Genomic DNA, 25,513 nt, shown 5'->3' on the forward strand with positions numbered 1-25,513 from the left:
AATTGGAAAAGCTAGCCAGTAAGTGTGAATCTCCAGTGCCCCGTTTCCCGAAAGTGGATTCCCTGGTCTGCGCAGTCTCGAAGCGAGCAACTATCCCTGTAGAGGGAGGAGCGGCCTTGAAGGATGCTCATGATAGGCGGTTGGAATCCATCCTTAAGCAAGCCTTTAATGTGACAGCAATGACACTGCAGATCGCTTCCTGTTGTGCCCTGGTGGCTCACTCGTGTCTGCTTCTCTCTTGAGAGAGGTAGATAGCTCAGGGGCGAAGGCCGGAGAGGCGATTGAACCCACCGCAGCCTTCCTGATTGATGCAAGTTCAGACCTGTGGCATACCTCGGCCAGAGGAGCAGCCACAGTAGTGGCGGCCAGAAGACAGCTATGGTTGCGAAATTGGTCAGCAGATGCAACTTCTAAGGCGAACCTCACAAAGATGCCCTTCAAGGGATCCCTCCTATTGGAAGCGAATTGGAAAAGCTAGCCATTAAGTGTGAATCTCCAGTGCCCCGGCTACCGGAAGATAAGAAAAAGAAGTCACAGTGCCCTTCACCCATGAGGGGTAGGGCCAGGGGCTCCCAGCAATTCAGGCCCTACAGAAATGATCATTTCAGTCATCTCGGCCCTCGGGAAGGTGTCTCAGTCCTTTCGAAACCAACAACCAAAAAGAGGAAAAGGTTCAGGCTCAGGTTCAACCCAAACTCCATAATAAAGTTGGGTCGGACCCGTCCACGGGACGAGGAGATAGGGGGCTGGCTATCCCTCTTCTATCAGCGGTGGGTCGAGATCACTTCTGACAAATTGGGTACTGGACATCATACAAGAAGGTTACAGTCAGGAATTTCGCAGCATCCCTCGGGACAGGTTCATGATGTCACCTTGCCATTCCCAGCACAAGAACTGGCAGTGGAATCTACACTGATAAGGCTCTTGTCTGAGGGCTACAACTTCGGTACCCTACACCCCAGCAAATATGGGGCGTTATTCCATCTATTTCATCGTGCCCAAGAAAAAGGTTCATTCTGACCCATCCTGGCTCTCAAGAACGTCAGCCGTAATCTGCGGATATTCACTTCCGTATGGAAACTCTTCGCTCCGTCATAATGGCACTGCAACCAGGAAACCTACCTTCATATTCCAATCCATCAAGACCACCAGTGTTTTCTGCGCTTTGCGGTACTGGGCTGCCATTATCAGTTCCAGGTGTTGCCCTTCGGCCTGGCAACCGCCCACAGAACATTCTCCAAAATTCTGGTGGCGGTGGCACTGAGGAAAGACTGGATCCTGGTGCACCCTTACTTGAATGACTGGCTGATCCGAGCGAAGTCATTGGATGAGAGCCTCCACATGACCAGCAGGGTCAGCTGTCTCCTACAGGAACTCGGTAGGGTTGTGAACATGGACAAGAGCAGCCTCAAGCCCTTCCAGTCCTTAGAGTACCTAGGGGTCCAATTCTTTCACCAAGCAGGACAAAGGCTTCCACACTTCCTCGAGGAGAAGGAAACTGATGGACCAAATGCGTCGGTTGACTAACACAATGCGCCCTACTATCTCCAGGTCGTTGGCCTCATTGCGTCAACCCTGGAAGTAGTACCGTGGGCGAGGGCACAGATGCGGCCTCTCCAATACTCCCTGCTGTCACTTGGAACCCACTGTCTCAAGACTACTCGATTCGCCTCCACCTACCGATGGAAGTATGCACTCTGCTCCAGTGGTGGCTACAGGAAGTTCACCTAAGCAAGGGTGTAAGCCTGTCCCCATCAAACTGGGTTATCCTCACAATGGACACACGCCTCCGAGGGTGGGAAGCTCACTGTCAGGAATTGACAACCCAGAGGCAAACTAGAACATAAACCCCCTGGAAGTGTGAGCAGTCAGATTAGCATGCCTGCAATTCAGCCACAGGCTCCAGGGACAGGCAATCCGCATGATATTGGGCAACGCAACAACAGTTGCGTACATTAACTGCCAGGGAGGAACCAAAAGCCACAAGTATCTCTGGAGATAGACCCCCTTATGGAATGGGTGGAGTTAAACCTACAAGGGATCTCGGCCTCCCACATCGTGGGAAAAGACACGTCAGAGCAGACTTTCTCAGCAGGGAGAGCCTGGTTCTGGGAAAATGGACGTTGTCGACCAGAGCCTTCCAGCTCCTAGTAGATCGCTAGGATCTCCCATCGACCTACTGACTATATCTCACAATGCGAAGGTTCCCCAATTTTTCAGTCGCAGACGAGATCAGTGCTCCCAAGGGATCGATGCCCTCGTCTGGTCCTGGTCAGAGGACTTACTGTACACCTTCCCTCCATGGTCTCAACTGAGCAAGATCATATGCAAGATCGAACACCACAGAGGATTAGTCCTTCTGGTGGCCCCAGATTGTCCCAGACGCCTGTGATACGCAGACATGTGGAGGCTTCTCGTGGGGAGTCCCCTTTGCCTCCCCGCACAGGGATCTTCTCCAGCAAGGTCCGGTCCTTCACGAAAATCCATCTCAATTCTCTCTTATAGTCTGGCCCTTGAGAGGGCTCACCTGACAAAGTGAGGATATTCGGTGGCCGTGATCGCCACATTGCTTCGTGTGAGGAAGTTTTCAACGTCCTTGGCGAACATATGTATCTGGAGAATATTTGAGGCCTGGTGCGAGGAGCCCACAAACAGCCAAGATCACCATGATCCTGAAATTTTTACAGGACGGCCTGAAGAAAGGATTGTCCCTCAGCTCCCTAAAGGTCCAGGTAGCAGCCCTCTCCTGCTTCAGGGCTGAGGTGAACGGAACCCATCGGTTGGCGCATCTGAACTTGGCCTATTTCCTAAAAGGGGTTAAACAACTCCGACCACCCTTAAAGTGGTCGGCCCCCCATGGAACCTCAATATAGTATTGGACTTTCTGGCAGGGCCTTCCTTCAGACTACTGTGCAATCTGTCACTATGCCTATTGACATTAAAGATTGTATTTTTGGTGGCGATATGCTCGGCTTGTCTCATCTCTGAGCTACAAGTGCTATCTTGGTAACTGTTCCTTCGATTTACTCCAGGAACCGTACAGCTTTGCACCGGCCTCTCCTTACCAAAGGTGGTCTCAGAGTTTCACCTGAACCAATCCATCTCCTTCCTGTCCCTGGAGAGACTCAAGGACCCGGAAGGGTATCACCTTTTTGCCTTCTAAACGTTGGTAGACTTTTAGTGCAGTATCTGGGAACGTTCAGAACTGGTGTGCAAGACAGATCGCTTGTTTGTTCTTCACGGGGGAAAGAAACAGAGTGAAGCGGCTTCGTAAGCTACCATAGCTTGCTGGATCAAGGCAGTAATCAAGGGAACTTACGTAGAGGCAGAGGAAGCCTTTACCCCTCCAGGTCAAACATCATTCTACCAGGGCCCAGGCAGTATCCTGGGTGGAAGCTAAACTACTGTCTCCCGCCGACATATGTTGAGCTGCGACGTGGTCCTCCTTACACACCTCCAGGTTCTACCACCCGAGAGGACACAGCCTTTGGGAGAGCGGTGCTAACCGTTCTGCGGGCAGCCTCCTGCCCCATTCAGGAGTAGCTTTTGTACATCCCATTGGTCCTGAGTCCATCTGGCTACACGCTAGGAAATGGAGAAATTACTTATCTGATAATTTTGTTTTCCTTAGTGTAGACAGATGGACTCAGCATCCCTCCCACGGCTGCCCATGAACAGTGCCAAGGAATCACCCATGAGGCAAATCTTGATTGCACAAGAGTGCAGGTAAGCTGTCGCCCTATCCCCAGCTCAGGGCATCTATAGTGTTACTGGGACCCAGCGCTTTCGTGGTTGAGTACAGTTATGGCTCCAGTTTTTTAATTGTTTTAATCAAGTCTTCATCATAAGAACATAAGAAATTGCCAAGTTCAAATTAAGGCTTTTCAGTAGTATGTTCACAATGGCTTTGGAAGAGAATACTGAATGGTTGAGGTCACTGCAGGGGTGTATCTAAGGTGACATCAGCTTTGAAACCTAACTCAGTCTCCATCTGCTAACAGGGGAGCATATAACCCACTGGTCCTGAGACTATCTGTTTACACTAAGGAAATCGAAATGATCAGGTAAATAATTTCTCCATTATATTGTCTTTTCTCCCTGCTCCCTTTTGGAAGCTGTATAAGCTTCACAGAGCAAGGACTGTCTTGTGTGTATCTATGCAGCGCTATATATGTCTCTAGCGCTGTAGAAATGATACATAGTAGCTCAATCCTGACTCCAGGATTAGTAGTCAAAATACCCTCTTCCGAGCTGGCTGCATGTTCCTGACTGTAAGACAGAGGTGGCCAATTCTGATCCTCAAGAGCCACAAACAGGCCAGATTTTCGTGGTATCCACAATGAATATGCATGAAGTAGATTGGCATGCACTGCTTCCCTTGTATGCAGATCTATCTCATGCATATTCATTGTGGATATCCTGAAACCGTGGCCTATTTATGGCTCTTGAGGACCGGAATTGGCCACCACTGTTGTAAGCTGGTTAGGTTCTGTTTCCTAAACATACATGGTCGCTGATGACAGAGGTTAATACATCCCTCGTGTGTTACATTTTAACAGTGTCTCAGCTCTTTATTGTAACTTTGTTAGATGATAAGGAAAAAACAGAGAAACCTGTAATTAACAGCATTAGAGATTGCTGTAGCATGAGCTACCCCTTGCTATGTCTCAGCAGGTTTCTTGTCATGCATGATCGGGGGAGGGGAATATTGGACGTTGCTCAGTAACCATACTGAAGTAGTTTGCACCAACTTGATCCGTCATTGGAAATGATAGCTTAGCTGCCAGCCTGCGCAATATCATCTTTCTCTATTTTCCAGAATGCCAAAGCTCTGAAAGCAAAAAAGGAAGAAGGGAACCAAGCATTCAAGGAAGGGAACTACGAGCTGGCCTATGAGCTGTACTCGGAGGCTCTCGCGATAGACCCAAACAACATTAAAACCAACGCCAAACTGTACTGTAACCGGGGAACGGTTAACTCGAAGGTAAGGAGGGGGCACGGATGTCCCTCTGTTAGTAGCAGGACCTAGAGGGACAGATGAAAAAGCTCCTGCCAGCTGCTTTGTTCATAGCTGTGCTGGCGCTTGGTAATTCCAGATCTCTGGAGCGGGGCGCAGTGTTTGAAGCTGGGGACCATAATTTGAATGAGCACCAGTCAGATCATGGAATGCCATCATATCTCACAGAAGTTCATTTTGGATGATGTGAAAGTCTGCCTCTGAAATATGACTGCTGTTTAATCTGTAGTTTAAAGTCTATATCTGCCTCCAGTTGGTCTTCTGTGCAGGAACTGTGACTATTATGGATGAGGGACATCTGAGGTTGTACCAGTTCTATTTGACCATTCAAAAAATCACTTCTGAAAACATGTAACACATATTGGTGCTTTGGAATGTGTCTAGAGTCCACAAAAAGGGGGAACATGTTTAATATTTTACAGTTCCAGCTGCCAGCTGGCTTAGTTATGACTAGTACTGTAATTGCAGCCATTCCTTGTACATACCCAGATCAGTCCAGACTCCTGGATTTTGCCTCCCTTCCAGCAGATGGAGACAGAGTTTTCCTGACACTACATAACCCAGCATAGCATCTGCAGTTTTTCAGTATCTCTCTGTCTCCAGCAGATGGAGGTACAAAGCCTGCAGTTTTGAATCTTAAAAAAAAAAAAATAGGAAGAGAAATTCATAGGAGTCTGTTCTCCTTCAGCACTCTCCCAGGAGGTTGGCAGGTCCTGGTGGGACCATCCCTTCTGGCGGGGAGGGTACGTCGGGAGGGGCTATGGCAGCGTCTTCTGTGTGGTGCCAGTCTGGGGGGGCCGAAAGTTGCGCTGCAGGAGGCTGAGGACCCATTCCCGCTGAGCGCAGGAACGGCGGCCATTTTGCAGACCTTTGCGGCTCAAGGGCAGCAGGGGGAAGGCATCTCCCACTTGTGCTTTCATTGGATGAAATCAGCCCCGTTGAGGTCTAAGGGGCCCATGCAGTGCAGTCGGAGGAGGATTCTGATCCTCTGGCAGAGGATTCAGAGATCGTTGCTCCTTTTTTAACCGATTGTAAACCGTTGTGAAGGCCTTGCCGATGTGATGGTATAGAAAATCAATAAACTAAACTCAACCTTTTTCTCCAGAGTTTGTTGACTAATGCATGAGGCATTTCTGGTGCATCAGGCTATGGACCAGCCCTCTCACAAGCACAATGCAGTGGGCCCACCGCCCAAGAAGAGGGCTAAAGTGCCCGGGGCCCCGAGGGCCACGAAGATAAGGAGGATCTGTGCCCAATCGGTGCTGGGGCTGCCGGTGAAGAATCTGAGAAGGGATTGTCCCCAGTGCTGCCCTCTCTAGACTCTGATCTGGAGCAGAGCGTCCAGGGTCCGGTCGAGGAGCCAGGGTTTTTCCCTGCATTGGAAGGCGATGATCCCAAGGTGCTTCGCCTCTTTCAGAAGGAAGAGCTGGGACCCCTGATTCCGCAGTCCCTCAAGGGAATACAGACCAGGAGGAGATGGACCTGGTCATGGCAGGCTTGCGGGGTCCGGCCAAGACATTCCCTTTTCATAGCTCGGTGAAGCGATTGGTGGTCAGGGAGTGGGATACTCCGGAGACTGGCCTCAAGGTGAGCAGGGCTATGGACAAGCTGTAATCCGCTGTCCGGGACACGCTGGAGCTATTGCGAGTTTTCCAAAGACGGATGTTGCTGTCTCAGCAGTCATGAAGAGGAACGACCATTCTGGTTGCCAGGAGCGTTACCCTTTTAAGGAAAAGTTGTTGTTTGGAGAAGACTTAGAGGAGTTGGGTGAAGCATCTGGGCGACAATAAGTCACATAAACTGCCAGAGGATAAACCGAAGGGCGTCGTAGGTGCTGCCTTCTCACAGTCTTGCTTTCAGTCGAATCAATGTTTTCATCAGAATCTGGCTGCAGGAGGGGTCCAGAGGCAAGGATCTGGCAGGCAACAGATGGTTCTGGCCAGGGGGCCTCAAGTCCTACATCCGCCCAATGATTCGAGGCCGGTCCATTCCGCAGTCCCAGCAGTAGAGGGTTGGTTGCCTCTTTTCTGCGAGGAGTGGTCCAAGATCACCATGTATCAATGGGTCCGGAATGTGAAAAGACAAGGTTACGCTTGAGAATTTGCTCGGCTGCTAAAAGTTGTGTTTATGGGAGTCTCTTTGCTCGTACGCAAGCAAAGGTGGCTCGGGAGACCATCGACCGTCTAAAGAGGTTGGAAGCTATTGTACCCATTTCTATGGAAGAAAGGGGAATGGGAAGGTACTCCCATTTACCCAAAAAAGGAGGGTACTTTCCGTCCCATCTTGGACTTGAAGGTGAACACGGCTCTCAAGATACCTCGTTTTCGAATGGAGACCTTACATTCTGTGATTGCTGCTATGTGCAAAGGAGAGTTTTTGGCTTCTCTGGATTTGACCGAGGCTTATTTTCACATAGCAATCTGGTCAAATCATCAATGGTCCCTCCAGTTTATGATTCTCTGGTCCCATTTTCAGTTTTGAGCGCTACATTTCAGTTGGCTACAGCTCCGAAAACCTTCACCAAGCTGATGATCATGATGGCGGCGGTCCTATAAGAAGAAGGGCATTCTGATTCACCAATATCTCTACGATTTACTGATTCGGGCAAAATCATAGTCCCTTTGCAGTCAAGCAGTGACAGTGGTGCTGCAGCGGCTAAGATCTCTGAGATGGGTTATGAATCTGTCAGTCAGTTGACCCCTTCTCAGGTGTTGGAGTCCCTGGGGGTGCGATTCAACACCGGAAGCGGGTGAGTGTTTCTCACTGAAGAACAGATCAGCAAGCTGCAGAGACAGGTTTGCAACTTCTTGGTGGTGGCAGTTTCCAGGGTTTGGAATTACTTGCAGGTTCTTGGCTCCATGGCTTCCATGTTGGATTTGGTGCCTCACTCATGAGACCACTACAGGGCACGTTACTCTCCCGCTGGGATCCATTGTCGGAGCAGTTTCATCTTCAGTTACCCCCAACGGTAGCAGCCAGGTCAAGTCTTTCATGGTGGTTTGGGCACGACCATTTGAACAGGGGGTACCCTTGGAGATTCTGAGCTGGGTTGTGGTTACAACCAACGCCAGCCTTTCTGGTTGGGGGGGCTGTGTCAAAATCAGTTGGCTGCGGGCCAGTGGTTGCCGGAGGAGGCTTTGTTATCCATCAGTCATTTGGAGACCAGCAGTGAGACTCGTGTTACAAGCCTTTCTGCCCCTGGTGCACAGTCGGCAGGTACAGATTCTGTCGGACAATGCGACAACCGTGGCTTACATCAACTGGCAAGAAGGGACCAGGAATTGGTTCGCTGGGCGGAGCAGAATCTGGAGGTACTGGCAGCGTCCCACATAGCTGGAGTAGAAAATGTTCAGGCCGTTTTCCTCAGCCATCGGCAGCTGGACCCAAAGAGTGGGAGTTGTCTGGTTTAGCGATGCAGCTTATCTGTTGCAAATTGGGAACTCCTTGCTTCAACTTGATGGCAACTTAAGCAAATGCCAAGGCCCCGCGCTTCAGTCGCAGGAGGGAATGTGGAGCAGGAGTCAACGCTTTGGTACTCCCATGGCCACGGGGTTCTCCTGTACGTGTTCCCGCCATGGCCGTTAGTAGGCAAGGTGTTGGGGTGAATAAAAATTCATCAGGGAGAGGTGATTCTGGTGGCACCCTGCGCACCAGGGATTTGATCAATCTTGCAGTGGATGGACTGTTGCATCTGGCTCATCTACCAACCTCTTGCGACAAGGCCCCATATTTTCAGATCAAGTAGCTTGCTTTTGAGACGGAACGTCTGAGGGGTAAAGGTTATCATGATGTTTTTTCCACTGTGTTACAGGTTAGGAAGATGACAACATCCTTGGCCTATGTCAGAGTGTGGAAGGTCTTTGACCCCTGGTGCGCAGAACTCCTAATCGTGCGACCGTAGCGCAAGTTTTGTTATTTTGCAACGGGGATTGGTGAAGGGTTTGGCCTTCAGTTCCCTCAGGGTCCAGGTGCCAGCTTTGATCCATCTTAGAGGCAAAATTCAGGGAGCAGCCCTAGCATCACACCCAGATGTGGTGCATTTTCTCCGGAGGGTGAAGCATTTGCAGCCTCCAGTGAGGAAAGTGTGTTGTCCCCCCCGGAGCCTAAACTTGGTTCTCAAGGGGTTGTATAAGGTGCCATTTGAGCCGCTTTGGAGATCGACTATGAAGGATCTTACCTTTAAAGGTTGTGTTCTTGGTGGCGATTTGTTCTGCTAGGAGGATTTCGGAGCTACAGGCTCTTTCATGCAGGGATCCTTTTCTGAGGATTGCAGATGATGGAGTCTTGTGGCATACAGTTCCTTCTTTTCTATCTAAGGTGGTATTGTCTTTTCATTTGAATCAGTCAAATCCAATTCTGGATGCGTCTACACTTCACGCAAAGGATTTGAGGCTATTGGATGTAAGAAGGGTCTTGCTGTGCTATCCTGAGATCACTAATAGCTTTTGACTTTCAGATCATCTTTTTGTTCTATGAAGTGGTGCAAAGAAGGGACATAAAGTTTCTAAATCCACCATAGCAAGGTGGCTGAAAAGAGGCGATAGATTTGGCTTACATATGCCAGGGTCGCTCTGTCCCTGAGGGTTTGAGAACTCATTCTACTCGTTCGCAAGCGGCATCCTGGGCGGAATGCCAGCAAGTGTCACCACAGGAAATGCGTAGGGCAGCTACTTGAGTTATTGCACACTTTTGACAGACATTACCATTTGGATGTTTGGGCTCAGGATCCCATGAGCTTTGGTGAAAGTGTACTTTGAGCGAGACTCTCCAGGTCCCAGCTGAGATAAGGGGAGCTTAAGTACATCCGAGGAGTCTGGTCTGATCTGGGTATGTACAGGGAAAAGAAAATTGGTTCTTACCTACTAATTTTCGTTCCTGTAGTACCACAGATCAGTTCAGAGTCCCGCCCATTTAGGGGAAGAGGATTGGAGAGTCCACTCGTTCTGTTCTTGTAAATAGACTGAAGAAGGGCACAGGTTTCTTCTGTTTATCGTTGAAATGGATTGTTTCCCATTAAGGCATTGTTTCCACATTCTTCTGCTTGTTTGGAGGAACGTGTTAAGGGAGGGATGTTTGTTTAGGTCAGTGGTGTCTTGGCTTGGTTATAGGTCAATACTTAGAAACATAGAAATGACGGCAGAAGAAGACCAAACGGCCCATCCAGTCTGCCCAGCAAGCTTTCGCACTCTTTTTTTTTTTTTTTCTCATACTTATCTGTTACTCTTGGCCCTTAGTAACCTTTTGGTTCTATTTCCCTTCCACCCCCGCCATTAATGTAGAGAGCAGTGTTGGAACTGCATCTAAGTGAAATATCTAGCTTAATTAGTTAGGGGTAGTAACTGCCGCAATAAGCAAGCTACACCCATGCTTATTTGTTTACCCAGACTATGTAATTCAGTCCTTATTGGTTGTTGTCTATATATAGATCCACTTTTCTTCATTCCCCCCTGCCATTGAAGCAGAGAGTTATGCTGGATATGCATTGAAAGTGAAGTATCAGACTTTCTCCCCTGGCATATAACCTGGTGGAAAATACCAATCAATCACACATGCACAAGAAAACCTCAGAAGAACAATTTTTTTTTATCTTTTAACAGGTAATTTGTAGGACCTCCATGACCTCAGCTTGCAAATGGCAACAAACCGTATAGACCTCTGGTCCAACTTTATTATAATTTTATTATCCTGCTCATTCAGAGTCAAGAAAACTTTTTTTAGTATTTTATTTTTTATATAAAAAGTCATGAGAAGTCCCCGGGGTAGAGAGATCATATATTGCAACTTTGCCCAAGTCCAGGAGCCAAACAAATAACCAGTACTTAAGTTCAATGTCAAAACTGTACATCACCCCGACATGGCCATGTTTCGATCGCGTTCTACCTCAGGGGGTATTCGCATCTGATTTCACCGTGCTCCTAGTCACTGCTATTGAACTCTCAGCATCTGTTAAAAGATTAAAAAAAAAATTGTTCTACTGAGATTTTCTTGCGCATGTGTAATCGATTGGTATTTTCCTTAGATTTCTGAGGTTTTCTGGGCTTGTTTTTGTTTGATTATATAACCTGGTGGCACACCAGGTTATATGCCAGTCTCAGCAAAACTTTCTCTGTCTCCATCTGCTGGAAGGGAAGCAAAGCCCAGGAGTCTGGACTGATCTGTGGTACTACAGGAACAAAACTTTCCTCACGGTAACCAGATGGCCTCAGGACCAATGGGTTATGTGCTCCCCTGCCAGCAGATGGAGACTGAGTCAGTTTTCAAAGCTGACGTCACCCCAGAGGAAAATTTACCTTCAGATTTCTACCTTTAAATTGGAGAAAGATCAAGCCCGCTCTCCTGCGGTGATACCTAATGGTCCCTCCCCCAGTTGAGAATTCCTGAGGCGATTTCAAAGATCCCTCAGAGGTGTGCCTTGGTCTGGTAGCTGGTTCCAAGTGTGGACTTTGCTGCCAAAGCAGCTGAAAGGCAGCAGGTGCAGGAAGCCGAGCACGGCAGTGACGGCCTATGCCCTCTCCGCTCTGCAGCCGGAGACAGTCTCTGTACTCAGTTGGTAAGCGCTGAGCCTAGGTAAGTAAAGAACAACTCCTCGGATTCAGAGACGTGGAAGGGCTTTGGTAAGTCTTTCCTCTAGTCTCCTTGCTCAGTGAGCCGTACCGATGACTGTCCCGAGTTGAGTGGTCCCCCAATGGGCTAGGCCCACTTCAGACTTGGTGGGCACTCCACTTGGTAGGCAGCGGAGGCGCCATCTTGCGTGTGGTTTTGTGCGGCGCCATTTTCCCCCCACTTTCCATCAGTATGTGCGGTGCGGGCTGGCCCTGTTGTGCGCCTAACGGGCGCTCAGGTGCGAGCACCCATGTGCACGTAACTGTGCGTATAACTGCACACAGATATTTGCACACAACCAGACGCCTTTACTTACGTGCGTCGGGGTGGAATTGTGCATGCTCAAGCTCAGGCACTAACCATAAGAACATAAGAAATTGCCACGCTGGGTCAGACCAAGGGTCCATCAAGCCCAGCATCCTGTTTCCAACAGAGGCCAAACCAGGCCACAAGAACCTGGCAATTACCCAAACACTAAGAAGAACCGATGCTACTGATGCAATTAATAGCAGTGGCTATTCCCTAAGTAAACTTGATTAATAGCTGTTAATGGACTTCTCCTCCAAGCTGAATGCACAAGCTGTAGTGTAGAATACTTGTTAGCCCCAATGAACAGTAGTAACTATGGGACGGCAACTAAGAAGCACAAGCGACGCCCCCTTTGTGCCACCTGCCATATTAGGGCCGCACAGTCTGACTTAGAATCCTTCCTGTGTCAGCAATGTGAGGAAGCCCAGGGAGGGTTGGACTCTCAGAACTTCAAGCCCAGCCACTCCCAGTGTGTGGTCAGATCAGCCACAACATTATATGGTAGCACCCCAGTTCTAAGCAATTCCGGGGCTGCGTCCTCCTCGGGAGAGGGAAGTTCACGGCCCCTACCCCAGTTCCTCCTGGGCTAGGTATGTATCCCGTGACCTTTTCTTGGTTGGAATTCTTTCAGGGCCTTCAAGCCTTTGTTCAGGCACAGTCAACTGTTGCCCCTGCCTGGTCTGAGCCCCAACTGGGAAGACCTTGTCCTCCCAGCCCTATCAGCATGCATCGGGACATGCCTCGCCTCACCAAGGGTATCCCTGACAGAGACCCAGACACTACAGATGACGATGGGGATGCAGACTCATTGGAGGATGGGGAAATCCCTCCAGGCCTGGAGCCATACCGGACCATGCTACGGTTTTTCCACAGAGATGAATTGCTGGCCCTGGTCTCCCAGACCCTGAAGACTCTACTCTGGGAATTTCCGGCACGCACCTTATGTCAGAACCAAAGAGGAATCCCATCTTGGTGTCTCTACGGAAATCCTCTTCCTATTTTCTGATGCTGGAAGCCATCCAGGAGTTGATTGACTTGGAGTGGGATGTCCCGAAAGCCAGGAGGTCGGGCCTTGGAGGCCCTGTACCCTCTGGACTCGGCTAAAGAACGCCTGCATTGCCCAAAAGTTGATGCCCTGGTCTGCGCTGTCTTGAAGTGGACAACTATCCAGTAGAGGGAGGAGCGGCCTTGAAGGATGCACACGACAAGCGGTTGGTGTCCATTCTCAAGCAAGCCTTTGACACGACAGCAATGACACTGCAGATCGCTTCCTGTTGTGCCCTGGTGGCTCGTTCATGTCTGCTTCTCTCTAGAGAGGCAGATACCTCAGGGGTGCTCCCCAGAGAGGCGATGGAACCCACCACAGCCTTCCTAGCAGATGCAAGCACTACCTAGTGCGTACCTCGACCAGAGGAGTAACCTCAGTGGTGGCAGCCAGAAGACAGCTATGGCTGCAAAATTGGTCAGCGGACGTGACCTCTAAGGCAAACCTCACAAAGATGCCCTTTAAGGGATCCCTTCTATTCGGAAGTGAATTGGAAAAGCTAGCTAGTAAGTGGGGTGAATCTCCAGTGTCTCAGCTACTAGACGATAAGAGGGGCTCCCAGCATTTCCGGCCCTACAGAAAATCGTCGTTTCAAACACCTTGGCCCTCGGGAAGGTCTCAATGCTTTCGGAACCAACAACCAAAAAGAGAAATTGCTTTGGGCTCAGGTTCAACCTGAACTTTCCAATGAAGTTTGGCCGACCCATCTAGGGGACGAGGAGATAGAAGAGGGATAGTCCGCCCCCTATCAGCGGTGGGTCGAGAGCACGTTGACAGGTGAGTACTGGACATCATATGAGAAGGATATGCCCTAGAATTTTGCAGCATCCCTCGGGACATGTTCATGATATCACCTTGCCACTCCCAGCACAAAAAACTGGCAGTGGAATCCACGTTGGTAAGGCTCCTCAGTTTGAGGCCTATAACCCCGGTACCTACACTCCAGTAAAATATGGGGCTTTATTCCATCTATTTCATCATGCCCAAGAAGGAGGGTTCATTTTGCCCCACCCTGGATCTCAAGAGCGTCAGTCATTATCTGCGGGTAATCCACTTCTGCATGGAACTCTTCATTCAGTCATAATGGCCGTACAACCGAGAGAGTTCTTAACATCCCTGGACCTCTTGGAGGCCTACCTTCATATCCCAATCCGTCAAGACCACCAGCGTTTCCTACGCTTTGCGATACTGGGCCACCATTATCAATTCCGGGTATTGCCTTTAGCCTGGCAACCGCCCTCAGAACGTTCTCCAAAATTATGGTGGTTGTAGTGGCAACACTGAGGAAAAAAGGGATCCTGGTGCACCCTTTCTTAGACGACTGGCTGATCCAGGTGAAATCGTTGGAACTCCAGATGACCAGCAGGGTTAGGTCCCTGCTTCAGGAACTCGGTTGGGTTGTGAATATGGACAAGAGCAGTCTCAAGCCCTCCTAATACTTAGAGTACCTGGGAGTCCAGTTTGATACCAAGCTGGGCAAGTTCTTCCTCCCTTCCTCGAGGATAAGAAAACTGATGTGCCAAGTGCGTCGGTTGACGAACACAATGCACCCCACGTTGTGGAGCTATCTCCACGTCCACGGCTTGATACATCAACCCTGGAGTTAGTATCGTGGGCAAGGGCACACATGCGACCACTCCATCGCTCCCTGCTGTCACGTTGGAACCCACTGTCTCAAGACTACTCGATTCGCCTCCACCTACCGATGGAAGTATGTTCTCAGCTCCAGTGGTGACTCAGGAAGTGCATCTAAGCAAGGGTATAAGCCTTTCCCCACTGAACTGGCTAGTCCTCACGATGGACGCGAGCCTCTGAGGGTGGGGTGCCCACTGTCAGGAATTGACAACCCAGGGGCGATGGACCAAGGAAGAGGCACACTGGAACTAAACCGCCTGAAAGCCTGAGCGGTCAAATTAGCGTGTCTACAATTCAGGCTCCGGGGACAAGAGGTCCACGTGATGTCTGACAATGCAACAATGGTAGCCTACATCAACCGCCAGGGAGGAACCAAAAGCCACTAAGTGTCTCTGGAGATAGACCCCCTTATGGAATGGGCAAACTGGCTAAAAGACAGGAAACAGAGAGTAGGATTAAATGGGCAATTTTCTCAGTGGAAGGGAGTGGACAGTGGAGTGCCTCAGGGATCTGTATTGGGACCCTTACTTTTCAATATATTTATAAATGATCTGGAAAGAAATACGAGTGAGATAATCAAATTTGCAGATGACACAAAATTGTTCAGAGTAGTTAAATCACAAGCAGATTGTGATAAATTGCAGGAAGACCTTGTGAGACTGGAAAATTGGGCATCCAAATGGCAGATGAAATTTAATGTGGATAAGTGCAAGGTGATGCATATAGGGAAAAATAACCCATGCTATAATTACACAATGTTGGGTTCCATATTAGGTGCCACAACCCAAGAAATAGATCTAGGTGTCATAGTGGATAACACATTGAAATCTTCGGTACAGTGTGCTGCGGCAGTCAAAAAAGCAAACAGAATGTTGGGAATTATTAGAAAGGGAATGGTGAATAAAACGGAAAATGTCATAATGCCTCTGTATCACTCCATGGTGAGACCGCACCTTGAATACTGTGTACAATTCTGGTTGCCGCATCTCAAAAAAGATATAATTGCGATGGAGAAGGTACAGAGAAGGGCTACCAAAATAAGGGGAATGGAACAACTCCCCTATGAGGAAAGACTAAAGAGGTTAGGACTTTTCAGCTTGGAGAAGAGACGACTGAGGGGGGATATGATAGAGGTGTTTAAAATCATGAGAGGTCTAGAACGGGTAGATGTGAATTGGTTATTTACTCTTTCGGATAGTAGAAAGACTAGGGGGCACTCCATGAAGTTAGCATGGGGCACATTTAAAATTAATCGGAGAAAGTTCTTTTCCCTGTACGTACCAGGATCAGGCCAGGACACCTGGGTTGTGACTCCGCACCAGTAGATGGAGACAGAGCAAGACCTTTCGGCTCAGCCATATATTTATTATTTTATTTATAAAATTTTATATACCGCCGCTCATCAAAGATATCACGTCGGTGTACAGTGAACAAGAACTTACGCCGGGGCGTTATACATTTAACAAGGTTATAAAAGCGTTATACATTTAACAGGGTTATACAAGCGTTATATATTTAACAAAGGTAAGTATAAAAATATTTGATACATAAAACAAGTAGAAGCTTTTAAAAACAGATCTATCATTTAGGTATAGCTTGGGTGAGCTGGGTTAAAAAGAGCTGGAGAGTAGAGGGATACTAGTAAAAATGATGGGGTTAGGGAAGAGTTAGGAGGAGAAGGAGATCTAATTTAGAGGTGGAGGGGGGGGGAGATAGCACTTCGAAAACAATTAAGAGCAGTTATATGGAAGGGCATTTACAGTAGCCACAGAGATAGGAGAAATTCAAGATGATGTATAGAACTGGGGCATATAGAGGAGAAGAAAGAAATATATATTTCAAGTATAGGCATGTGTGAATAGCCATGTCTTGAGTTTTTGCTTGAATGTTTAGGAGATGGCTCAAGGCGCAGTTCGGAGGGCATGGTATTCCATAACAGCGGGCCAGCATAGGAAAGCGCTCGTGCTTTGGTGGAGGCATGGTTATATAGTTTGGGCGAGGGGGTCTGTAAAGTGGCAAGGTATTGATTTCTAGTAGGTTTGATAGAAGTTTGAAATAGAAGTGAGTTATTAAACCATTTCATTTCAGGATTGTGGAGGGCTTTATGGATAAGTGTTAGGGTCTTGTAATGTATGCGCGATTGGATGGGGAGCCAGTGTAACTCCTTCAAAACTGGCGTAATATGTTCCTTTGAATTAGTGTTAGTAAGGATACGGGCTGCGGTATTTTGCAGGATTTGTAAGGGGCGGAGTGCATTTTTGGGCAGGCCTAGGAGGAGTGAATTGCAGTAATCTGTTTTCGAGAACAGCATGGCTTGTAGAACTGTCCGGAAATCAGATGCGTGAAGCAAGGGTTTCAATTTTTTGAGTGTATGTAATTTGTATATGACAGTGTGCCAGCCACAGCCCCTCAGTCTTACTCTGTCTCCAGTAGATGGTGCACGTGCAGTCACAGCCTCGGCTGCCCTGGGTCCTGCTAGTCAGTTAGGGGTAGTTTGATTCTTAAATTTTTAAAGGTCTGGTTAGTAAAGTTTCCAGGCGCTCTTATTATTTTTTTTGTTGGTTTCTGTTTTTCATTGGTCCGCCCTGCCTCCCAGGGGGGTTGGAAGGTTCCGAGGGGACCATCCCCCCCTGGTTGAGGCCGCTGCCAGGGCCGAGAGCCCGGCTGTTCAAGTGGCAGCGTCGGGGGTGACACCGGGGAGCCCAGTTCACTCACCCCCGCTGGAACAGGGCTCCAGGACCGTGGACAGCAGTGAGTACTTGTAAAAAAAAAAAAAAAAAAAAAAGGTTTGCTTTTTCTCTGCCTGCCGGCTCTCCGTTTCGTCGCGGCTCCGTCTCTCTTTCACGGGGGGGGGCCGCTTGCTGTGGGGGCGGATTTTTTAAATTAGTTTAATTTATTTTTTGTGCTTTCTTCGACGCGATCGCGCCTCATGTCACGCGGGTCGGCCTGCCGAGCATGCAGCTCGGCGCGCGCCTCTCCAGGGAGGGCCTTTGCGCGTCCTGTGTCCCGGGCGGGTGAGGGGCCGTCCGGGCCGCGTGGGGGGAGCCGTTCCCAGGCGATTCGTTCGCCGCCGCGTGTAGCAGCAGCGTCGGGGGGGGCCAGAGGAGCTCTTCCCGATTAGCGCGGGAGTGTCGGCCATTTTAAATTCGGCCCGCGAAATCGCACGGGTGCTGGTAGAAAATGGCGCCTTGCCTCCTCCGCTTTCCCCGCGACCGGGTCCGACGGGGGGGGATGCCCCAGGGGGGGCAGCGCCCCCTGGGGAGGTTAGTTCCAGTGAGGATTCTTCGGCTTCCGGGTCCTCCTCCTTTTCTACTGACTTTGCGTTGTTGCTACGCAAGGTCCTTAGATACAAGGGCCGCAGGCGTAAGCATGGGTCGGGGGCTGTTTCGGGGACTCACAGGTCGGGTCCCAAGCAGAAGAAGATCAAGGGGTCCTCGGATCATACCTCCGGTTCTACCAAGGCGAGACGAAACCCGCGGGGAGTTCCACAGGCCACGGATAGTGAGTCCTCCGTCTCTGATGAGGTGAATTCCCACGAGGAGTCCCCGCGGGGGACCGAGGGGACACCAGGGGGCGGTTCCACCCCGCCCGGAGTGGGCAAAGGGGCGCAGGCCGTGGAGGGCGACGATCCGAAAGTGGTCCGCCTCTTCCGCAGGGAGGAACTAGCCCCGCTTATCCCAGCTATCCTCGAGGAGCTGGGCATTGAGGCTCCGCCGGTGGTCGCCAGACAGGAGGCCAACATGGATCCGGTACTCCTGGGTCTCACTGGCCCCGCAGTGGCTTTCCCCTTCCATTTCTCGTCGACGGATATTCTGTTTAAGGAATGGGATACCCCAGAGTTAGGCCTGAAGGTGACAAAGGCCATGGACAAGCTTTATCCTCTGCCGGAGGAAGCGTTGGAGCTGTTAAGGATCCCGAAGGTGGACGCAGCGGTGTCGGCGGTGACCAAGAGGTCGACGATCCCTGTCACGGGAGCCACGGCCCTCAGAGATATCCAGGACCGGAAGCTGGAGGTGCAACTCAAGAAGATTTTTGAGGTATCAGCTTTAGGAGTCCGGGCCGCCATTTGTACTAACTTTGCGATGAGAGCCAGTTTGCGCTGGGCTCAGGTCCTCCACGCAAATGCGGGCCTCTCGGAAGAGGAAGCCTCACAGGCGGATCGCTTAGAGGCGGCAATAGCATATGGGGCAGATGCTCTCCACGATCTTCTTCGGACTTCTGCTAGATCCATGGTCGCGGCGGTCTCTGCGCGTCGTCTCCTTTGGCTTCGTAACTGGGCGGCGGATGGTTCCTCCAAGGCCCACCTCGGTTCGCTTCCATTTAAGGGAAAGCTGTTGTTCGGCAAGGAATTAGATGATTTGATGCTTTCCCTGGGGGAGAACAGGGCTTTCAAATTGCCTGAGGACAGGGCTAGATCCCGGTCCTCTTTGTCAAGTAGGCCCCGTTTTCGTGGAAGCAGAAAGTCGCGTCCTCAGAGATCCTCGGGTCCCGCATACCGGTCGTATCCCGCTCGCTCCTCCCAGTGGTCGCAGTCCTTTCGTGGGAAAAGACCCGGTAGACAGGGGGGAACCCCGTTGGGCGCCGGGTCCAAGGCCTCACAATGAGATGAGGCTGACCCATCCCTCGCCTCTATCCCAGGCCGTAATTCCCAACGTCGGGGTGAGGTTAACGTTATTTTTCGAGGAATGGGTCAAGGTAACTTCGGATCACTGGGTCCTCGACGTGATAAGACACGGTTACGCTTTAGATTTTGCTCGAATCCCGTCAGACAAGTTCCTGGTGTCGCCCTGCAAGCATCCAGAGAAGAGAGCGGCCGTGCTAGGGACCCTCGGACGTTTGGAAAACTTGGGGGCCATTTCCCCCGTACCTGCCAGTCAGCAAGGCACGGGACGTTACTCGATTTACTTCATCGTTCCGAAGAAAGACGGCACGGCCAGACCGATCTTGGACCTGAAAGCGGTGAACAGGTGCCTTCGCGTCCCACACTTCAAAATGGAGACAATTCGTTCAGTAATTGCCTCGGTGCGGCCCGGCGAATACCTGGCCTCGCTAGATCTCACGGAAGCGTACCTCCATGTGGGTATCCAGCCATCATTTCAGCGGTTCCTCAGGTTCTGCATCCTGGGAAGGCATTATCAGTTTCAGGCACTCCCCTTCGGATTGGCGATGGCTCCTCGTACGTTCACAAAGGTGATGGTCGTGGTGGCAGCTCAGCTTCGGCGAGAGGGTTTCTTGGTACACCCTTACTTGGACGACTGGTTGATCCGGGCCAAGTCCGAGAGCCAGTGTCGGTTGGCTGTGGACAGAGTCCTCCAGCTGCTACAGTCCCTGGGCTGGGTCGTCAACTTCCTCAAGAGTCATCTAGTTCCCACCCAGTCCTTGGAATATCTGGGAGCCGTCTTCGACATGAAACGGGGCCGGGTGTCCCTGTCCGGGGAGCGTGTGCGCAAGCTGCAGTCTCAAGTCAAGCGGTTATTGTCTCTTTGGCTACCGCTGGTTTGCGACTACCTGATGGTTCTGGGGTCTATGGCGTCAACGCTCGCATTGGTCCCCTGGGCGTTCGCTCATCTACGTCCGTTACAATCATCTTTGCTATCCCGTTGGAAGCCAGTGTCAGAGGACTTCCACCTGCCGCTGCCGCTCACGGATCAGGCGAGGGACAGCCTGCAATGGTGGCTGGTATCGGATCACCTGACTTGTGGGGTGTCCCTGTTGGTTCCCAACTGGATGGTAGTGACCACGGACGCCAGCCTCTCCGGTTGGGGTGCAGTTTGCCTAGGCAAGTCGGTACAGGGCCGGTGGTCCTCGACTCAAGCGCAGTGGTCCATCAATCGGCTAGAGACCAGAGCGGCTCGCCTGGCACTGCAGTCCTTCCTGCCGTTGATACGGGGAAAGGCGGTGCGGATATTGTCGAACAACGCGACCCCCGTAGCCTACATCAACCGTCAAGGCGGGACACGGAGTCCACTGGTAGCGGAGGAGGCGCAGCTCTTGATAAGCTGGGCGGAGCAACATCTCGGCAATATCGCAGCGTCCCACATTGCCGGAGTCGACAATGTCCAGGCGGATTATCTCAGTCATCATCACCTAGATCCAGGGGAGTGGGAACTGGCGAAGGACACCTTCCTTCTCATCTGCAGGACGTGGGGGGTGCCCCACATGGATCTCATGGCCACGTGGCAAAACACAAAGGCTCCACGGTTTTACAGCCGACGCCGAGAGAGAGGGGCCGAGGGCGTCGATGCATTGGCTCTTCCCTGGCCGACGGACGTGTTGCTGTACGTGTTCCCTCCGTGGCCGATGATCGGAAAGATCCTGCGACGCATAGAGCTGCACCCGTCCAAAGTGATCCTGGTGGCGCCGGAGTGGCCACGTCGTCCGTGGTTTGCCGATCTCTTTCAGTTGTCGGTGGTCGCCCCCCTTCGTCTCCAGGGATTCACGGGGCTCCTCCGCCAGGGCCCTGTCTGTTTGGAGGATGCGGATCACTTCTGTCTCGTGGCATGGCTTTTGAAAGGCATCGCTTGAAAAGCAAAGGTTACTCAGATGCGGTGGTGGCCACGCTGTTGAGATCCAGGAAGCAGTCTACGTCTCTAGCGTATGTCCGAGTCTGGGTGATTTTGAGAACTGGTGTCTGCAGCGTGGAGTGGTCCCCACTTCAGCCTCCGTCTCCGATATCCTAGCTTTTCTCCAGGCTGGTCTCGCCAAAGGGTTGGCGTGCAGTTCCCTGCGAGTACAGGTGGCGGCGCTTGGTTGCTTGCGAGGTAAGATTCAGGGGTTTCCCCTGGCCCTGCACCCGGATATTTCCCGTTTTCTTCGGGGAGCATAGCACCTCCGTCCACCATTGCGTCATCCCTGTCCGTCCTGGAACCTCAATTGGGTTCTTTCTTCCTTATGCTCGGCACCGTTTGAGCCCTTGAAGCGGTCAACGGTTAAAGATCTCACGTTGAAGACCGTATTCCTGGTGGCGATTGCTTCGGCACGACGTGTTTCAGAGTTGCAGGCGCTATCCTGTAGGGAACCGTTTTTGCGTATTTCCGACTCAGGAGTCTCCTTGCGAACGGTTCCTTCCTTTTTGCCTAAGGTCGTGTCGGCATTTCATTTGAATCAATCAATTGAGCTCCCTGCTTTCGCGGTTGGGGAGTCCTCGGACCCGAAATTGAGGGACTTACGGAAGGTAGATGTGCGGAGGTCTCTTCTTCGCTATTTGGAGGTCACTAATCCCTTTCGGGTGACGGATCATCTTTTCGTCCTATTTTCTGGTTCAAAGAAAGGTGCCGCAGCGTCCCCCATTACGATCGCCCGTTGGCTTAAGGAGGCCATTGGTTCAGCATACGTGGTGCAGGGAAAGCCGGTTCCCGTGGGTCTCAGGGCTCACTCGACGCGGTCTCACGCTGCGTCTTGGGCGGAATCTTCTCAGGTGTCGCCTCAAGAGATTTGCAGGGCGGCTACCTGGAAGTCGTTGCATACCTTCAGTCGACATTACCGGTTGGATGTTCAGGCTACTGAGTCAGGGGGGTTTGGAGAGAGGGTACTTCGAGCGGGACTCTCTGCTTCCCACCCTCGGTAATTTGGCTCTGGTACATCCCAGGTGTCCTGGACTGATCCTGGTACGTACAGGGAAAGGAAAATTAGTTTCTTACCTGATAATTTTCATTCCTGTAGTACCAAGGATCAGTCCAGGATCCCGCCCGCAGTGCTGTTTGGTTAACGGAGAGCCCGCTCGTGGTTGATTGCCTACTTTGCTTGATTGTTCCGCTCCCTTGGTTGGGAGGGTTCTGTTCCAGTGGGGGTCCTGTTTTGCTCCCTGGTGAAGTTAAGGTTAGTTAAGATTACTGTTTTTTTCATGTGTTCTACTTTGACATTTCGTAAGACTGAGGGGCTGTGGCTGGCACACTGTCATATATGGCTGAGCCGACAGGTCTTGCTCTGTCTCCATCTACTGGTGCGGAGTCACAACCCAGGTGTCCTGGACTGATCCTTGGTACTACAGGAACGAAAATTATCAGGTAAGAAACTAATTTTCCTTTTTACTCAACGCACAATTAAACTCTGGAATTTGTTGCCAGAAGATGTGGTTAGTGCAGTTAATATAGCTTTGCTTAAAAAAGGATTGGATAAGTTCTTGGAGGAGAAGTCCATTACCTGCTATTAAGTTCACTTAAAGAATAGCCACTGCCATTAGCAATGGTTACATGGAATAGACTTAGTTTTTGGTTACTTGCCAGGTTCTTGTGGCCAATCCAGGCCATTGTTGGAAACAGGATGCTGGGCTTGATGGACCCTTGGTCTGACCCAGTATGGCATTTTCTTATGTTCTTAAAATTAACAGGTAAGTAATTTCTCCATTAGGTAAGAACCAATTTTCCTTTTGTGCCGTATTTTTGATTAAAAAAAAAAAATTTTGTCTGCTATCACTTTAATATAATCCACAAAGTATCACCTGAAGAATCCAAACAGCTTCTCTTGTTTGTCTTAATTTGGTGGTCGCTGTGTCTCAAGAGAAAGAGATGTTGTTGACAGCTTACCTAGTTTTATTTGGAATTTTTGTATTCCTTTTTGCAGCTCAGAAAACCACAAGATGCAATTGATGACTGCACAGATGCAATAAAACTGGACGAGACATACATCAAAGCTTATTTACGGCGCGCACAGTGGTAAGCAGCTAGAGAAGAGAAGGTGCTCGTATATCCAAGTTCACTTGGAAGAATAGTTTGTTTCTGCAACAGGCATTGCAAACTTGTCCGATAAGAAACTGCATGTCTGATTAGGGTAGCAAGTCCTGCATTTCTAGGCCTGCATTGCATATTTTTATGCAGCCATAATTTAGATTTTTTTTTTTTTTTTGTTTGTTTTGCTTGGTGCATGATTTCCCAGGGTGCACCTGGACTTCAGGTAGCCAGCAGGGTTGTCTGTGTGCAGAGTCCCAGTCTCTGGGAAGAGAATCAGGATTTGCAGGCCACGAGTCCTTCGCTTCCCACCTCCAGATTGGAGAGCGGGCAGGTCGTGGACCTCCTCAAAAGCTGGTCTGCGTGGTGCCTCAAACCAGCTAACACATGGCACTTAAACACCACTTCAGTTCAGCATGGTCCTTTCGTTCCCTTCTAGGACGTCCGTTCTGAGGGGAGCACCTAGTATTCAGAAGGAAATAGTGTATTAATTGGAGTTTTGTCTTCATGTCATAGCCTGCATAGTTTTTCGTTTCAGGGGTCTTGGCTTTTGATGTGCCTTAGCTGTGTAAAACATTTTAGTCCATCTTTAGTGCTGCCCCCCACTTTCAGAGATTCAGGATGTTTATTTGACATCAGTCATGCCAAACCCTTCTGGGGGCTCCCTGAACTCCCTAACCTAACAGAGCAGGATTGTCACAACTGATGCCGTGTGGCATGTGAGGGGAGCCCTAGGGCCTGCTGTACTAAGAGATGGGCAGGCAGAATAAAACTGGCAGTTTTATTGTAGAGAGAGCGCGTGGCTGAATATGTCTGTGTTTAGGTTTAAGAACTTTCTGTCTCTGACTCGGCATTGTTTCCCTGAATAGTTACATGGACACAGAACAGTTTGAAGAAGCAGTGAGAGATTATGAGAAAGTTTACCAGACAGAGAAAACAAAAGGTAAAGGAATTAAGGGATCCTTGGGATGTGACCCAGCCTGGCCACTGTGGGAGGCAGGAGACTGGGCTCCGTGGACCTTGCTCTGACCCAGCATAGTATTTCTTCGGTTCTTCTCTGTAAGCCAGATCAGAAATCCTGCCAGTTGCCCCATGGTCCTGTTCCTCTATTGTACCTCTCTGGCTCTGTCTTGGTGTGTGGGTGGCATTTGTCACCACATGCCACCACCAGGTAAAGGGAAAAAAAAACCTTCACCCAGGAGATTTCTGAAATGCAACTTTAAAGAGGAAAAAAGCATTGCATTAATTTTTACATATCTATATTTTAAAGATATGGAGCGAGTCCCTCCTCTCTGCATCAGTGTTAAATTGCTGCAATTCATATTCTGGCTAAAAGTAGTGAAATTGGACTCTGGGCACATAAAAACCATCTGCCGGGAGACTCACGTTTGTGACTCTTCCAGGAATGTTATTTTAATTAAAAAAAAATTAATTGCGCAGAGTGCTTCTCTTGTGATCGAGGCCCCAAGTCTCCTATAATATGTTCTGGTCATAATTAATAGACGTGCCCATGTCCAATATGCCAGCATCCCCCAGGCTCAGAATGAATGGTGGACCCTCGTAGGCCCAACCCTTCCCTGGACAAAACAGATTTTTCTTTAAAAAAAAAAAAAAAAAAAAAAAGGCACAGAAAATCATGCCAGTGGAAAATGCAATGATTTTGACAGGTCCTGAATTGAGGGTATGGTTTTATACCACAACAAACCATATGTGCCTCTCCCCCCTGGGTCAGCACCCGTAGCAAGGGTTGAATTCTAAAAACTGGGCCAGATGAAGAGTTAATTTCCCTTTTTTAGGGATAAGACTAAACGAAGCGAAATGTGTCTCCTTGCTGAAGCGGCTCACAGAGAGGGCAATTTTCCCAAACACTTTTCAGGGATAAAATGTTTTATCCATGTTAACAGGCGGCCTGAGAATGACCCTATCTGACTGGTAGTCCCTGCCCCAAGAAGAGGTGTTCCCGGGGGCATGCTCTGGGGGGAAGGGGGAGAGGACAGGTACATTTGGAGAAATGAGGCTTTCAAGCTTCACATGGACTGCGCCTGCAGGAAAAGCAGACGTGCGGACTTGGTACCTGTGGAAAGTTCAGTGCAAAACCACGCACAGACTCTTGCTGTGAAAACTGGTGGAAGCCTGCACGCTCGTTGTCCCGGCGTGGCCAGTTGGAGAGAAGCAGGGCTGCTTTTCTGAGGTCGGAGTCTGTCTCTGCACAGAAAGGAGAGGTGGGGGTGGGGCAGC

General features: G+C 50.1%; 1 protein-coding gene across 3 annotated transcripts in view; it reads left to right on the forward strand.

Moving 5' to 3' along the window:
- DNAJC7 (DnaJ heat shock protein family (Hsp40) member C7) overlaps positions 1-25,513 on the forward strand; it is a 59,315-nt gene that overhangs the window by 31,195 nt on the left and 2,607 nt on the right. For all 3 annotated transcript variants that reach the window (XM_029574205.1, XM_029574206.1, XM_029574208.1), the window contains 3 exons: positions 4,820-4,984; positions 23,172-23,263; positions 24,145-24,218. In XM_029574205.1, the coding sequence (XP_029430065.1) occupies positions 4,820-4,984; positions 23,172-23,263; positions 24,145-24,218 (331 nt within the window). The remainder of the gene's footprint in view (positions 1-4,819; positions 4,985-23,171; positions 23,264-24,144; positions 24,219-25,513) is intronic.

The sequence above is a fragment of the Rhinatrema bivittatum genome, chromosome 12, assembly GCF_901001135.1.
Source record: "Rhinatrema bivittatum chromosome 12, aRhiBiv1.1, whole genome shotgun sequence".
NCBI lineage: Eukaryota > Metazoa > Chordata > Amphibia > Gymnophiona > Rhinatrematidae > Rhinatrema > Rhinatrema bivittatum.